This window comes from Seriola dumerili, unplaced genomic scaffold (genome assembly GCF_002260705.1).
Source record: "Seriola dumerili isolate Sdu_G_001 unplaced genomic scaffold, Sdu_1.0 BDQW01000478.1, whole genome shotgun sequence".
NCBI lineage: Eukaryota > Metazoa > Chordata > Actinopteri > Carangiformes > Carangidae > Seriola > Seriola dumerili.
Window position 1 is genome coordinate 462288 of NW_019174733.1, and position 15356 is coordinate 477643.

At 39.0% G+C, this 15356-nt stretch overlaps 1 protein-coding gene across 1 annotated transcript; it reads left to right on the forward strand.

The window, feature by feature from the left end:
- Positions 1-10625: 10625 nt before the first annotated feature.
- LOC111235366 (phosphoglycerate mutase 1-like) lies at positions 10626-14989 on the forward strand. Its single transcript, XM_022763803.1, has 4 exons — positions 10626-10903; positions 11750-12024; positions 12830-13010; positions 13768-14989. Exons 1-4 carry the CDS (start codon positions 10765-10767, stop codon positions 13935-13937), a joined length of 765 nt encoding a protein of 254 aa, XP_022619524.1. The 5' UTR covers positions 10626-10764; the 3' UTR covers positions 13938-14989.
- The last annotated feature ends 367 nt before the right edge of the window (positions 14990-15356 follow it).

Here is a 15356-nt window from a genome sequence, read left to right on the forward strand (position 1 = left end):
AGGGGGTGATGTCAACAAGGAGGAGGGGGGGGGGGGGGGGGGGGGTCCACAGCAAGATGAGGAATAGTTAACTTCACTGTAATTTAACTCAACAGCTACTCTAATCACAGGTTCGCTTTTGTCTCCCCACACCAAACTTTCTGCCTTGGTGGTGAAGCACAATCATCAAAATCACTCTGTGGCCTTATAGTCAGTGTATTTAAGGGTTGCTGACATGAAAACATCCCAGAGGCCTGTAGCTACCCAGGATTGGAAATGTGTTAGGAGGGCAAAATGGTTAAGGCCATGCTTCCAGCTATTAAGTTGATTATTATTTTTGTCCAGTAATTTAATGTCATTTTCCCCCATAAACAATTATAGTGGGTATGCAGTAAGTTTACAGTACAATGCCTTAACATATGTTTTGTAGATTTGTGTAAGTACTTGCTAACTATCCATCTAAAACCTCTCATAGGATTAGTACAGTTGTTTTCACAAGGGATCATTTTCATTATCTTTTCAAAGTATATATTTTTATGTGTTTACATGTTTTTGTATGACAGCAAACGTTACGTGACGGACTAAAACACTTGCGGATATCCTTTTGACCAGCTCTGTTTTTGTTTTGTCTGACCCAAACATTGCATACAGTTTTGTCGGTGGCTTCTGTCAGAATGCTGTATACTCAACAAGGTTGTGACAACAACAACCCAACAATATGGATGTTATTGGTGCTAAAATGTGTATGCTGAACAAAGAAAATACCCCCTAAGTGTTCATTATGTAAAGCCAAAGAGCAAAAAGAGCAAGAATAAAGATCAGTAAGTGAGAGCCAGTGAGGTGTTTCTTTGGTTATAATCACTTTTGTTCATGAAAGCGTTTAGACAAATTGCTTGAGGAAAATGTTCATAAAATGCCTTTGTTAATTTTGTTTTAGTACTGTGAGGGAAATTTAGAGAAAGCGCTGGTCCGTGTGCACAAATTGGTGGCTTTTTCCAAATGAAACACAGATTTAGAGAGGCTAACGACGGAAGCCCTCAGGAACTTCCTGTTGGGAGATAAAAGCCTGGGCCAATCAGCAGAGATCATTTATATGCTATGCCACTTAACCACATGAAAGACACAGATCCTTTAAACTATCTGTGTCCCTAACAAACAATGAGAGAGTGTGTATACTTGTGCTGCATGATAGAAAATGTGTGTTGCATGAGAGTTATCCTACTTATGGAAACATAACGTGTGTGTGTGTGTGTTTGATGTGCGTGTAATAATCTGGGAAGAGGCTTGTTCTTACCAGAACAGTCTGTTGGGGTTCTGGAGGTGGGCTAACGTTCAGCCAATGAAAACAAAGCCAAGCAGTGGAGGATGATTCAATGTCTCATCTATTCCAGTCGACATGCAAGGCTTAAGAACATACTGCAGACAAGTTGCTTTACCAGCACCCAAAGCTGCACTGTGAAAACTCTGTTTGGTTGCCTTAATACAGTCAGCAAGTACCATTACTATGTGTGACTGGCTGTGCAATTCACTGACAAATTAGGATTTATGTTTTGGACACTTGTTGCTGGCATGGGACAGGAATGTGGTGGGAAAGGCTGCAGATTACAGTACTCACACATGAAAACACACTTTTCCTTTTTCGGTCATTGCTTGCTTCTTGTACACTTCCAATTGAATGTGATGAGTTTTTCTTGGACAGGAATGTTGGGGATAAAATGTTGCATTATCATAGGTCCAGATTCACATTCAAGAATCAAAATCCAGGCATCAAAAATGCAGAGAATTAGAGTTTAAGAGTAGTAGTAATACAATAAATCCAAGTTATATAAGTGGGAGGTGACAGGTGTAGAAAGAGTCAGAAAAAAGTTTTTGGTTGCTTTCATGAATATATGCTGTTACCTGACTCATATGGGTATCCTTGACTGGTTTAGTGCTTTCAGAGGTAGAGTAACCCTAAAATGGGACCATATAAGGAAAGACACAGATCAGCCTGCAAGCAGGGAAACTATAAAACTGATGCCTAATTTTTATTTAAGTATTTTGTTCGGTTTGTACTTCCATGTTAAATTATGCTGAAAGAACAGCTGTACAATATGTCATCCTCTGGACAAGAGGCCTTTCTATGCAATGACGACAGGAGGGATACAGTGTGTATATGTGTGTTGAGCGCAAGGTGACATCTGTGCTCAGAGTTACAGGAGTGGAAGGGTTAATGTTAACCAGCTGCAGCCCCATGATATAAATCTAGCACTTCTAAAGGAGGAGAGGACCCACCACCCCCCAACCACGCACACACACACACACACATAAACACACACTCCTATCCACCCTCTCCCCGTCTGAGATTTTTGAAGTGTTGTCCTGTCCACGTGTCGGTGTCTGCGGAAACACACAGCTGTATACAGCCAAACGGAGACAGTACACAACAGCCCTGCGTGCTGCATAAACAAAACACTGAATCCTCGGCTCAATTTGATATTGCAAGTAACCATGGTGAATCATTTAAGTTTGGAAGACTCACAACTATAGCATGTGTTGACAATTATGACCAGAAAAGGATTCACCACATTTAACCTGCAAGTCTTTTTGAGCTGCCCACATTAACAGGCTCCTTATTATTATATTGACCACAGTTTATGGATGTTATGTCTGTTCAGATTGGCTTGTTTTATGTACGAGCCCATTTCAAATTTAATCCTAAACTATCCATATCCAAATAAGAAACCCTTGCAATCACAGGTCTTAAAATGAGTCTAGAATCTTATGTTGCCTCCTAACACCATTAGAAGGGTGTGGGCACCACTAAAGTGAAGTTGCTGCATTTTTTCCCAGCTACACAGACAGTAAAGAAAACTCAGACAACTTGCTATAAAGAGGTATAGAGCCAGGTGGTTCTCTGGAGTGCCAACTGTGTTATATTTACTTTGGCTACTCAACCAAAGAGACATTTCCTGTATGTGCTCTCCCACCCATTTGCAAGAGACCAACCGTCCAATAGTCGCCATAACCCCTTGAAATGGTTTCTCTGGCCCTTCCCTGAAAGCACATCATGCGTAATGTTGCCATGGACTGATGTCAATTATCCAAAAAAACTGACACAAAGTTCCCTGCCAAAAAATCTAAAAATGAGTTTTGAATTCTAAAAGGAAAACAATGACATGACTGTGAGTCATAGAAATATGGCAAGAATGGCTTTTGTCCTTCTCAGTAAAAATTCAGACAATTTAGTGAAATTTTTTTTTTTTTCCTTTATGCCTCTGTGTCCTTACACAGTGGCATGGAGAACAGTGTAGGCTGCAGGACATCACCAATGGAGCTGGTCGGGAAAACATATTTTGCTCAGATCTATTTTACAAGGCCAGATGGTTGTCATCAAAGGAAATCAGTTTAGGTCTTCTTGCTAAAATAAACTGCGCAAATCTTCTATTATACTCCACTTTGTTTATTCAAGGTTTATCTTTATTTAAAATTGTATTATTATAAGAATTGATTTGTTTCCGTCATAGACAACATACATGACACACTTGTCGAAATGTTCTCAAAAAACAAAACAAACAAAAGACGACACATACTCACTACTTAAAAGACAAGTTCACCTTTTCTCAAGTCTGTCTTAAAATAATACTGACATAAGGATATGCACAAGAAATCTGTTCCTAATGTGCTTCCAATGTAAGTGATGGGAAACAAAATCTTCAGTCCTTATGTGCAACAATACTCTCTGAAGTTCCAGTAGAAGCTAATATGAGCAGCCCAACTCAAGCAGTTTGAGCTGGTCAGATCAGATGAGTAATTTTGAAAGTTACAGGATTGTTTTTTTGTACATGAGTTCCTCTTTGTGTTACTATCCCTCCACCGAAGCACAGCAAGGAAACACGGTCTGGAGAAACACAAGGGAATGTTGCTCTAAAAAGACTGACTTTGGAGGAAACCCTCTGGGTCTGAATTTCTGCTTTAACCTTATAAGAGCTTTAGCTGAACTTTGGAATACTTTTTTTCAACAGAACAAGGATTGTCTCCGATCTCTTACATTGTGTCAATGACACTATTATTTTAAGTCAGACTTGAAGTTGCTATCCTTTATATTTGTGGGTATTTTTTCACATGCTCAGCATTATTCAACAGGAAATTTTAATGTTTAAAAAAATACCCACACTTTTTCACTGAACCAGGTGTGTATACTTGGTTGGTTGGAGCCCACTCAGCCATAGTCCCGGACTGGAAGAGCCCAGTCTTTCTTAGGACAGAGCACTTCCACTGGAAATTATCCACCTGGAATTCGTGTGGGTGATTCCCAGAGGAAGTACCCTATCCTTCCCAAGAGCGTCTGACTCTTTTCCTGCCGACAGTTCTTGTCTCCCATCTCATTTGGGAGGCTACATGTGCGCACATGAAACATGAAAACACAGACAAACGCACACAGCAGCGCTCCGTTAACCACACTTTCATCAGATACTGCTGAGATGCACATTCCACTGTAGAGGAGAGGGAAAGAGGGGCAGGGAAAACAGATGGAGACTGACAGAACAAGTGAATGTGCAGGGGGAAAAAAGAAAGAAGTGAGAGGGGAAGATGTGCAAAAATGCTTTACATAAAGAGGAATTTGATATTGAAATTTCCTGTTTGCGTAAAGGCATAGATCGGTAGTGTTCGAGGCGTGAAGGCCCTGTAGTTTGCCTCTGACATTTGCCAGTTTATAGTTTCCTAACATGGTGACTGGGATTACTGATTCCACATCTGCTACAGCCGCTTTCACCCAGACGATACTTCTGAATGGGCACAGTGTTCATGTGTTGTGTGAAGGCAATGGCAGCCAGTGGTGAGAAATGATGATAGCTATTTATAGAGCCTTGAAAATACCACAGCTTCCTTCATTCTGCCAATCCTTAGCCAAGATGTTGAGAGTGTGTTACAGAGTGAATGAGTCTGAGAAAGCTAGACGGAAACAGAGGGGGAATAGTTTTTGGTCACTGGGTGGATGAATTCACTCATTTCCTGTCTGACATTTTATGATTCTTGACATTTACTCGCAAATTACGTTAGCAACACGTATATCATTAATCACCTGTCATTCTTTAAACCTTTAAAGACGGAATTAGAAGTGATGTGTAATCCCCATGACTAAAATCCACAGTGAGGCACTCTCGGAAAGGAAAACTCTTTACGAACGTTGCATCTTTAGTGTGCAGTGCAAGCGGACACACACTGGGAAGTAAAACAAACATTCTTTCCAAATGTGGATCATGAAGTTCTTGATAATAGCTCACATGGCTCTGAACTGATTCCCAGAAAGACTTTTCCCACAGTATTAACACACAGGAGCCCAACTCCTCTCTGTTACACCTCACTGCGGTTGTAAAGCAAAACAATCAAAAAACTGCAAGGTGAAAAAATAACCCAACATTAACCTCACCATTAGGTAACTACGGGACAGAACACACGCTGGGTTGGTTCAACCAAGTGCTGGGTTTTAGTATTTAACCCAGAATGCTGGATTGTTCATTTGACCCAACCTAGTGACTGAAATTAACTCTATTGCTGTGTTACTTAGAACCCATACACACTACACTGATATTTCCTGTCTCATTACCTTGATTCTTTTATATAATAATAATAATAATACTATGACCACTACTAATAATAACACTGGTATTTTTATAACAATTATCATTGTTGTGCACATAATTTACAATAATCATGCAAACACATACTATACAATGAGCTATTTTGCATGAATACAAATATACATAATAAACAATACGCCGCAAGCTAGAAAAATACCCAGGGGGGGAGGCACTGCTCGGTGTAATTGATGTCAAACACGAAGAAAGCCTTGAAACAAACATCTACAGCCCCCAGTGAAGAGTGTGCTTTGAATTTGATCATTTATGGGTTTCGTTTTACATTCAAGGTTTGTTATTTTTTTACTTTCAAACATTCTGGCCCTAAATTACCTTCATACTTATAAAACATATCAAGCAGTACAAACATCCACCCTTACTGAAGTAAAAAAAAAAAAAAAATGAAGCAAAACTTACAAGCTGCATGTCATTTAATGACCTCCAGGACTCCTCAGTGGTGGATCTAAAGGCTTTTCCTCCTCTGTGGGAAGGAGGGTTGGCAGGACCTTCAGAGCTCTCTCACCTTCAGAAACTAAACATAATAGCATAATAGATAAAATTGCATTAACATTTAAGTAGTATGCTATATATGACACTTGATACTTCTGAAGCAGTATTTCTGACTTTTCTGCTAAGTGAGACAACATGACAGATAGACATTTCAGCTTTTTTTTTTTTTAATTCTATCATGGTAAAGTGACTGATATGCCAGACACATGACATGAGTTTGGAACTGCAACAGAGATGGGGGCACACAAAGCAACTTCAACTTCAGCTACAGGTTTCTGACAGATAAATCAGTTAGACAGTACATTCAGAAAGTACAGTCACTTTTTCAAAGGCAGTTGAATTGCAACTAAAATTGTTTACATTCATTTACCCCTCATTAATCAACACTCAATACCAGTTTCAGTTTTCAGTTTTTCCTTTTTAATACATTTGCAAATTCACATTCTAAAATTCTGTCATTATGAGGTAATGTGAAAAGAATCTTTTCTGAATGCACTTTTATTAGGCTCATGATAGCAGTGGTGACAAAGTGTGTAAAGCTGCTTTTCCACATCTCCCCTGCATTCTGCATTAAGCTGAGGCAGCAATGTTTTTGAAAAATGTTTCTATTCAGAGACGCTACACACAGTCAAACACTTTCATCAGCCTATTGAAACCTGCTTTTCCACTGTTCTAGCTGCCATCACAATATATTTAGCAAGTCAATATTTTACTTTGTGACACAGTTTAGTCTTTGGCCTTTTGGTCCTATCAGTCTAGACTTGAGCAGACGAACATGCACTTTCACTAGAAATCTGTTTGGGATTGGATGCTGCAGTTGATGGAACTTATCTGACACGTAACTGCAGTTTCATACAAGGACAAATAACAGATTCAACTCAGCTGTAATATCACCACCAGGTTTAGATTTTATTTGTGTCCTGATCCACCATAGACCGGATCCATGTTAACTGTAGGTCTGATCAAGAATAGAATCATTACACAACTTAAACAACTACAACAGAAAGATTTTATTTTTCATTTTTTTTATTTTCTCATTTAATCTGGGACATGGAACATAACCTTACAATCAGAGAGAGGAAGAGTCTGTTGTCTTTCAGCTGTAAAAATATTTTAATTAAAACATCGGTATCCATCAGGTTGAAAAAATCCCTTGACTTGAGATTTTTACATATTTTTAACTCTCACCAAAACATATACACTATTAAATCATTTCTACACATTGGGAGCCATTCTCATCATGACTTGAAAAATTTACAAATAGACCATCAATAAAATCAGATGCAAATAATTGAAAGATAAATAAAGCTTTGTTGGCTTTCAGTATCTGAGCAGTAACTTTTGGATCTGGTTTGATGGATCTGTTCACAATATAAATATATACAGTTTTCTAATGAATGTGCAGCTGCTGTCAAACAGTTTATTTATGATACTTTTGTCACCTTGGAGGATGCCACTACATAACTGCACTGGATGCATTTGTTATTTGAACAGTACATCATTTTATCTTTGCAATTACAAACTCCAAGACATAAAAAGCTCTTAACACCTGCAAGACTGATAGCTGATCCTGTCATCGCCAGAAACTGACATTGCTTCAGGTGAACATGATGATAATGGATAGGTTTCCCTCTTCCCTTTACCCTGATTTAATTCATATTTTATTTTTCTCTTTTCTCCTCTTTCTCTTGAGTATGTTTGTAATTTCCTGTAAGTCAATATATATTTATATATAAATATTTGTATATAATTACATATTTTCATCAGTTATTAAAAAAATACACCATTACAGTATTAGCATTTTAATTATGTTTGAAAGTTTAACTGCCCCACTTCATGAGACTAAGTATAATATTTTAGTCAATAATGAGGCAGCCATAACCCTGTTAAGAAATAAAGGGTTTCTGTCCACTGAAACGCTAAGGGCTTTTAATTTGAAATGATTACAGGAACTGTTGAGTTTGTGTATGGAATGCAGTAACTTAAACACAACAGAGGAGGGACTCAAAAGGAGGCTTAATCCTAAAATATCAGTATGACAAATTATACATGACAAACAGAGAGCATTAAAAAAATAAAGACCTGTCTCTAATACAAAACTGCCTCAAATAAAGGCCTGTCACATTCTGCAGTTGAGGTTAATAAACTCCGTGGTCACTTTTTGAGGAAAAACAGTAGTTGGAAACTGTTGTGGATCCCAGACAGAGGTTGTGCTCTGTGTGAGACACAAAATAAGAAAGCTATTCTGCCACTTCTAACCCTCTCTCTGAGCAATCATTTATAAAATAAATATAGCCGAAAACACAGCACAGTCTTTGTCTTTAACCTATGTGTTTGGTGATTTTATCAGACGATGTTGCGTTATAAAATCAAGACTTCAGCAGCAGCTTGGACACTACCCGTCCATCCTCAGCCAGAGGTCTTTATAACTTCACAAGATAATGGATTACTGCATGCTACCACAGAGTCACGGATAGAGATAACTTTTAAAAGACAAGAAAAACCAATGTATTTTTTAAAAATGTGTAATGAAAAATGTGTAAATGATGTGAGGTCGACTTAGATGGAGGAACTTTGCGGCTGTTGACTATTGGTCTTACTCTTATCCTTTCTTAATGATTTCATCAGTCACTTGCAGATACCTCAAGAGACTGGTCCGATGCTTCAATTGCATGTGTCATCTCAAATTCGTCGCTGGTGAGGTTGAGGTTGCTGGTGCATGAGCATTGTTAACCGTTGCCAGGGTGAACGATGCTGACGTTCATGTTCATTGGTTGCAAACGCATACGTCCAGTTCACCAAAAATCGGTACGTTCAATGAACGGTGCCCATTTAGTTTGTGCACGACAATGTTAACGGTTAATGTGAAAATATGTGTTGCACGAAATCAGACAGTGTGACAGTGGTCGAGTGGGAGAATTAGGAGCAGCTGGGTCAAAGTAACCCAACCAGCTAATAAACCCCATAAAACCCATTTGGCCCAGGATGGACAACCCAAAAGTGTGCTCATTGTACCCCAATCAACCCAGAATTATGAACCTAACAATGGGTTCACAGAAACAACCAGCACTTTTTTGAGTGCAGCCACAGGCACCCCAAGCATCTGCATTGCCCCTTAATTTATTCTACTCATAAAATCAGAACATGTGTCTTAAACCCTGACATTGTAAAACTAAAACTATTTGCATTAATATATTAAATTTCATTTACAATGCATTGTCTGAATTATGCAAAACAGTTTGGTAGTAACAGAAGCAAAATTAAGTCAAAATAACAATGTTCAAAGTTCTGAAGAAAATTTGAAAGAAGAAAAAAACAGGATATCCAAACCAAATGTAAGTCACAGACGGTTTCTGGTGGACTTCGTGGCTCTGACTGCTAGAGAATTCCAACAAGTCTGTAGCTAGTTATTGCACAGATGTCCAGATAGTAATCCAATGTACATCATTTCTTGCAGCTCAAGATTGTAAACAATGATTTTATTTACCCACTGGGTGGCGACATAGGGTCAAACAAAACACGGTCTTTACAGATAAGCTAATTGATTTAACACGTTTGTTTCTCTTATTTGCCCCCTAAACACACCCACTGTGAACACGCACTTCATTCCACACAAAAAAAAAATCTGAGTAATGTCTGCTTTTATCACTGATATGAACCTGTCTCCTCAAATCTGCCTCTTTCAGCAACAAATCAACCACTTACAGTGCGTTGTAAGATTTAACTGAGTCACATCCCTTCCTCCCTCATCAGCCCACTTTTCTTGTTCTAAATTGTCTCCTGTCTTGCAAACACACCGGGTCTCGTCACCTCTTGGTTTCTTTAGTACTGCTCTAAAGTCACATTACATGACCGTTACACTAATATGGTGCTACTGCTGGTCATGTGTAATTTTATTATAGGTAATATGCTATACTACATATAACAGTTATAGTTGAATGGTTCAACCATCAAGTTCACCGTCTAGAGATGGAAGAAAGAAAGAAAAGCAGTTGGATGAGGACACACAGAGAGAAGATGCAGAAATTTAATCACAGAAAGTTTTCATGGAGCAGTTAGAAAGCTCCTCTGAAAGTTTTTTTTGTCTGTTTCTTTTGTCTTCCTAAATCTGTGTCTCTATACTGTGCATCCTTGAAGGGTCACAATGGAATTTAGAAAAGTCTAAAGCCCCATGTTCACTGATTTATATAACTTTGATGTGGGTTTGCAAATGATCAAATCAAATATCATTGTGATAATGTAACAATTTGTTGTAAGTAATAAGAAGTAATTAAGTAGTTACTTTGATGTTTATATGTCTAGTTTGTCAATTGCATTCTTATATCACGTGAACATAGATAGATAGACACAATGAAAGTCAATAACGTACAATGAATACAATGAAGGTCAAGAACAGTCTCTGTCGCTCACGCCCACCGCTCTCATTGGTGGAGGGATTGAAAAAAATGACGTACTTTAGCGGAATCTCATTGGATGTAAAAACCAGGAACTGTGGGAGTAACCAATCCACGTTATAAAAGTCCTCACCGGTTTGACAGTAACGAGTGGACCTGTCTGCTTCTCTGGTTGGGGAAGTTGTCAATTGAACCTCACCAGCATCCATCTTTAAAAAACTGTTCAGTTCGTTCATATAAGCGATATATTATCACACACCATGGCTGCCTACAAATTAGTGCTGATTCGCCACGGAGAGAGCAACTGGAACCAGGAGAATCGCTTCTGCGGCTGGTTTGACGCTGATTTGAGCGAAACCGGGGAAAAGGAGGCGAAGCGAGGTGGACTGGCCCTGAAAGGTGAGCAGTCGACTTGTTTTCTCTCACCATCCACTGTAATATCTCCAACGTGCTGTAGAGGCCAATGCACGGCTACGATTACGTAATCGCCTCTGCATCAGACCACAGACCGCCCCCCGAGCGCGTCGGCAATATGTGAATACGAGGACTTGCAAACGTGCAGAAGTGATTGCTTCATGTGGTTTCTCTGTTGAACCTGTCACTCGCGACAGTAGCCTGCGCGCAGGGAGACTTCTCATAGAAAGTGTATCTGTGTGTCCCTCGAGCAAAGCAACTTGCATTTTTTGGGTCCATTATGTTTAATGTCCATCACGCATCTGGCTTGTTCTTATTTAGCAGGAGTACGGGGAGGAATCACAGAAGAGAAATAAACAGAGCGTGGGCCCTCTAGTAGCTTCCATAAACCAGGCTGCAGTGTAGCTAGAGCTGAAAGCATTAGTTCATTCAGCAGTGAGTGGATTGAAATAAAATTGAGCAACTATTTTGATAATCAGTTGTAAATGCACTATTTTTTTATGTTACATTCCATAGACTAAACAATGAATTGATTAATTGAGAAAATAATCTGATTAATTGATAATGAAAACAGTTGTTAGCTGCAGTGCTAAATGTAACTCGTATTTCCAGAAAAGCTTGAGACTCAGTTGCTTTTTTCCTCACCCTCTTCATGGTATCATTTACAAATTATTTTTGATGCAACAAGTGCAGCCTTGTTCCATCAGGGCAGTGTGGGGGAATTTACTAACTAAACAAGGCTGAAAGAAACAGTCACAGTATTCAAGTGGAATTATCTTTTCACAGTTGCAGTCAAAATGTATTTAACTCCTGTGTCTCTCACTCTATCAGATGCCGGTTTTGAGTTTGACATTTGCTACACCTCCGTGCTGAAGCGGGCCATCAGGACACTGTGGCTGGTCCTGGACGGCATTGACCAGATGTGGGTGCCAGTGCATCGGACCTGGCGGCTCAATGAGCGCCACTACGGAGGCCTAACTGGGCTGAACAAGGCAGAGACTGCCGCCAAGCATGGAGAGGCTCAGGTGAAGATCTGGAGGCGTTCGTTTGATATTCCTCCTCCCCCCATGGGCCCAGACCATGACTTCTACACTATCATCAGCAAGGTAAGATATGATATCAACAGTGCATTCACGAAACCAAGGAGCTTTGTTAGCCTGTGGGGAAAGAAATGGTTTGACTATCCTGATCAACTAAGTCCACACAGGAATAACAAAGAGGAGGCATGACTATAACAGATCTCTGCAGTCAGGCAGTAAACCGTGTCTCCACGAATGAATGAAATCAGCAGAAATGACTGGAGTGGAAACAGTGGATTTAAGGTCATGTGTCTCTGTTGTTTTATCTGCAGCACGGTTAGCTTGAATATCCAAATGTCTTAAACATACAACAGTGCAAATGAAATCTGATAGATATATTAGAGATGTAGTCCCTTACTATTTGCTAATGCTATTACCTAATAGTATGTCCAAGGTGAGTTAATGTATGACTGGAAAGAATGAGTTCTGGAAGGTTCAAGTTCAAAGTTCAGTCAAGGGAGAAACAAACTGATCATGTCTGTCTGCACTGACAGTCAGACGTAAGGTGTAATAACCCTGTACTGGTCTGCAGTGGCTATCAAAACTAAGGCAATAAGTGATCACCAACAAGTTGATAGTATTATCATAAGAATCACACAAAAGTAGCTGTCCCATAGACAGCTTTACTCTTCACTCAAATACACCTCACATTGGAGCATTTATTTATATTCAGAATCACTCTAACATGACAGAAACTGCTAGCTTGCAGCAGGGCCTCTCTGTTCACAAACAAGTGTACAATAACTTTCTGAAGAAGATTGAAGAGATCAAGCAATTCTCACCTGTTTTTTTTTATTCTGGTCTGTTTACATGATGATTGTCTTCCCTTCAGGATCGTCGTTATGCAGACCTGACTGAAGAGCAGCTTCCTTCCTGTGAGAGCCTTAAGGACACCATTGCACGAGCGCTGCCCTTCTGGAACGACGAGATCGCCCCTCAGATCAAACGGGGGAAGAGGGTGCTCATCGCTGCCCATGGAAACAGCCTGAGGGGGATAGTTAAGCACCTGGAGGGTGGGTGGCACTGTGATTAGTGTCCTTTAGGCAATCATTCCCATCACTTGCTCAGCAGGTGATGGAGGGCTGCTTTTTCTAGACGTGTTCAGTTTGTTTTGGGCATTCTTATACCTTAATTAAAGAGTGATATTAGAGAGAGATGATAGAGAATGAGGGAGATGCAGCAAAGGTCCCCAGCTGGAGACATTGTGGTTCATGGTCAATGGTCTAACTACTAAGCCACAGGGATGGTCCTTTTATAGCTCATTTTAACTCCCAATGCAAGTCTTTTACTTCAGTATTTTAATGTTTTTAATAATGGTAGGAATTGTAGGCCTACATAACTTGCTAATTGAGAATTAACTGGTGTAAAGACTAGTGTGAAGTAATTTGTCATAAGATAATCTAAGGAATGGTACTTTAATTTATCATTTTGTTTTTTAGTTGTGGATATTTTGTATTGTGACACTGTCAGACTTTAAGATTATACAGACATGCATTTATTTTTGCTTGGTCTATTTGCTTTGTCACAATTTTTGTTCTTCAGTTTTAACAATTGTCTGACATTAGGGAAAGTCAAATAATTTGCTAAGATACAATTTTTCATTTAATTAAACTCTGTCACAATGATGCTACATTTTCAAGAATCATGGTAAAAAATTAGGAATGCCACAAACAGTTGTGGTGATCTAGTGATATCATGTCTATTGAACACAGCAACGTGCAAATTCACTTACTATCATATAACTGTTCTGTTTGTATGTTCCACCTGCAGGAATGTCAGATGAGGCCATCATGGAACTGAACCTGCCAACAGGCATCCCCATCCTCTACGAGCTCGACAAAAACCTGAAACCTGTAAAGCCAATGCAGTTCCTGGGAGATGAGGAGACTGTACGCAAAGCCATGGAGGCTGTGGCTGCTCAGGGAAAGGCCAAGAAGTAAAGTGATAGTAAAGCCCTCTCTGTGTATGATGGTATAGATTGTACCAGACAACTGGCCTCAGATTAGTGTTTTTTCCTAAATCCTAATTTATTTTGGAAGAGTGTACTGTAGATTGTTGTCAAAGGCAACCTCACTCTACTTGTACAGTGCAGAGATAGTAGATGGAGAATGGTTAGGGCCCGAAGAGTCATAGTTCTCAAGAGATTGTAAATAATTTTTGCTAAAATTGTCAATTAACATTATAACTTTTAATATTGCCCTGATTGCCCAGTCTGAGACCACTTTCCCATTCACTTGAATACAAATTCACAGTATATGAGATACTGTTTTTCAAATGCACTGGACACCATTATTATTTTTCAGTTCACTAAGGGATATTGCTGTCTATTATAATTTAATTTAAACCTGTTAACATAAAAGGGACCACTGCAAAAGGTGCACAACTTATTTTTTATCTCACTTCATTTAATTGATGCATTCCATTGAAAAAGGGATGTGTTTTTACAGTCTCTTGAGAGCAGGATGGGACAGTCAGGGCTGCTAAACAGTCCTTGTCTTTGCCTGTGAATGGTATATTTGCAGTGTCCTTGTGTGTTGTCGCTGTCTGTGTTGTGTCTGACAATGTGTATTTTTCACCACATTTCTCCAATTGAAATGGTGCCAAATCCTACTTTGCTTTCAGTATTGCACTGCATAAGAGATAAATCCATTATTTGGATTATACTCTGCCAGGTTCACAATATCACTGTGAAGTATAATTAACCGAAGATAAATCATCTAAATTTGTTACTCTCTTTGACCATCTTTGGTCTGTCTTTGCCTCTTGGTGTCCTAGTATTTATGTGCCTCCAGCTCCTATTCCTACAGTAAATGCCTACATCTGGCCTCACAGCATTGTGAGGCAGCAGTGGTGGTTTTAGGCAAGCAGTCTGTGAATGAAATATCCAATTATGTCTTAAAGTATTTCCATTTTCTTTAATAAATGTAAATTCCTCTGTTGGCTAAATGTACCCTGAAAACTGAAATGTAATAAATGTGCACTTGTAGCCATATCTAATGCTTGTGTGCCTGCTTGACTTGCCTTGTCTTCATTTTTCTTTTATTCTCTACTGTATAGTTATCATGCATAAATATCTTTTTTCTGGTGATTAGAGTTACATACTAATATCAAATCTAGCTTTTGGTTAAACCATTAACTTGAGTTAAGTCATATTTACTTACTGACCAAATTTAGGCAAGTTTTTCATTAACCATTTTTAGTCTAAATAGTATTAATGGTTAGGCGTAGTTATCAACAGTATGATTAAAGTAGTATTGCAATTGTGAGATATTAGATTTTTAAAGAAATGCTTACTACCCTTCTTGGACTAACAAGAGAACAAAATCTAAAATTAGTTTGTTAAATATGGGAAATATCTT

Coding starts and splice junctions, on each gene's coding strand:
- LOC111235366 (XM_022763803.1), top strand. CDS start 10,765: ATGGCTGCCTACAAATTAGTGCTGATTCGCCACGGAGAGAGCAACTGG. Junction 10,904..11,749: donor AGGTGGACTGGCCCTGAAAG/GTGAGCAGTCGA, acceptor TCACTCTATCAG/ATGCCGGTTTTGAGTTTGAC. Junction 12,025..12,829: donor TCTACACTATCATCAGCAAG/GTAAGATATGAT, acceptor TCTTCCCTTCAG/GATCGTCGTTATGCAGACCT.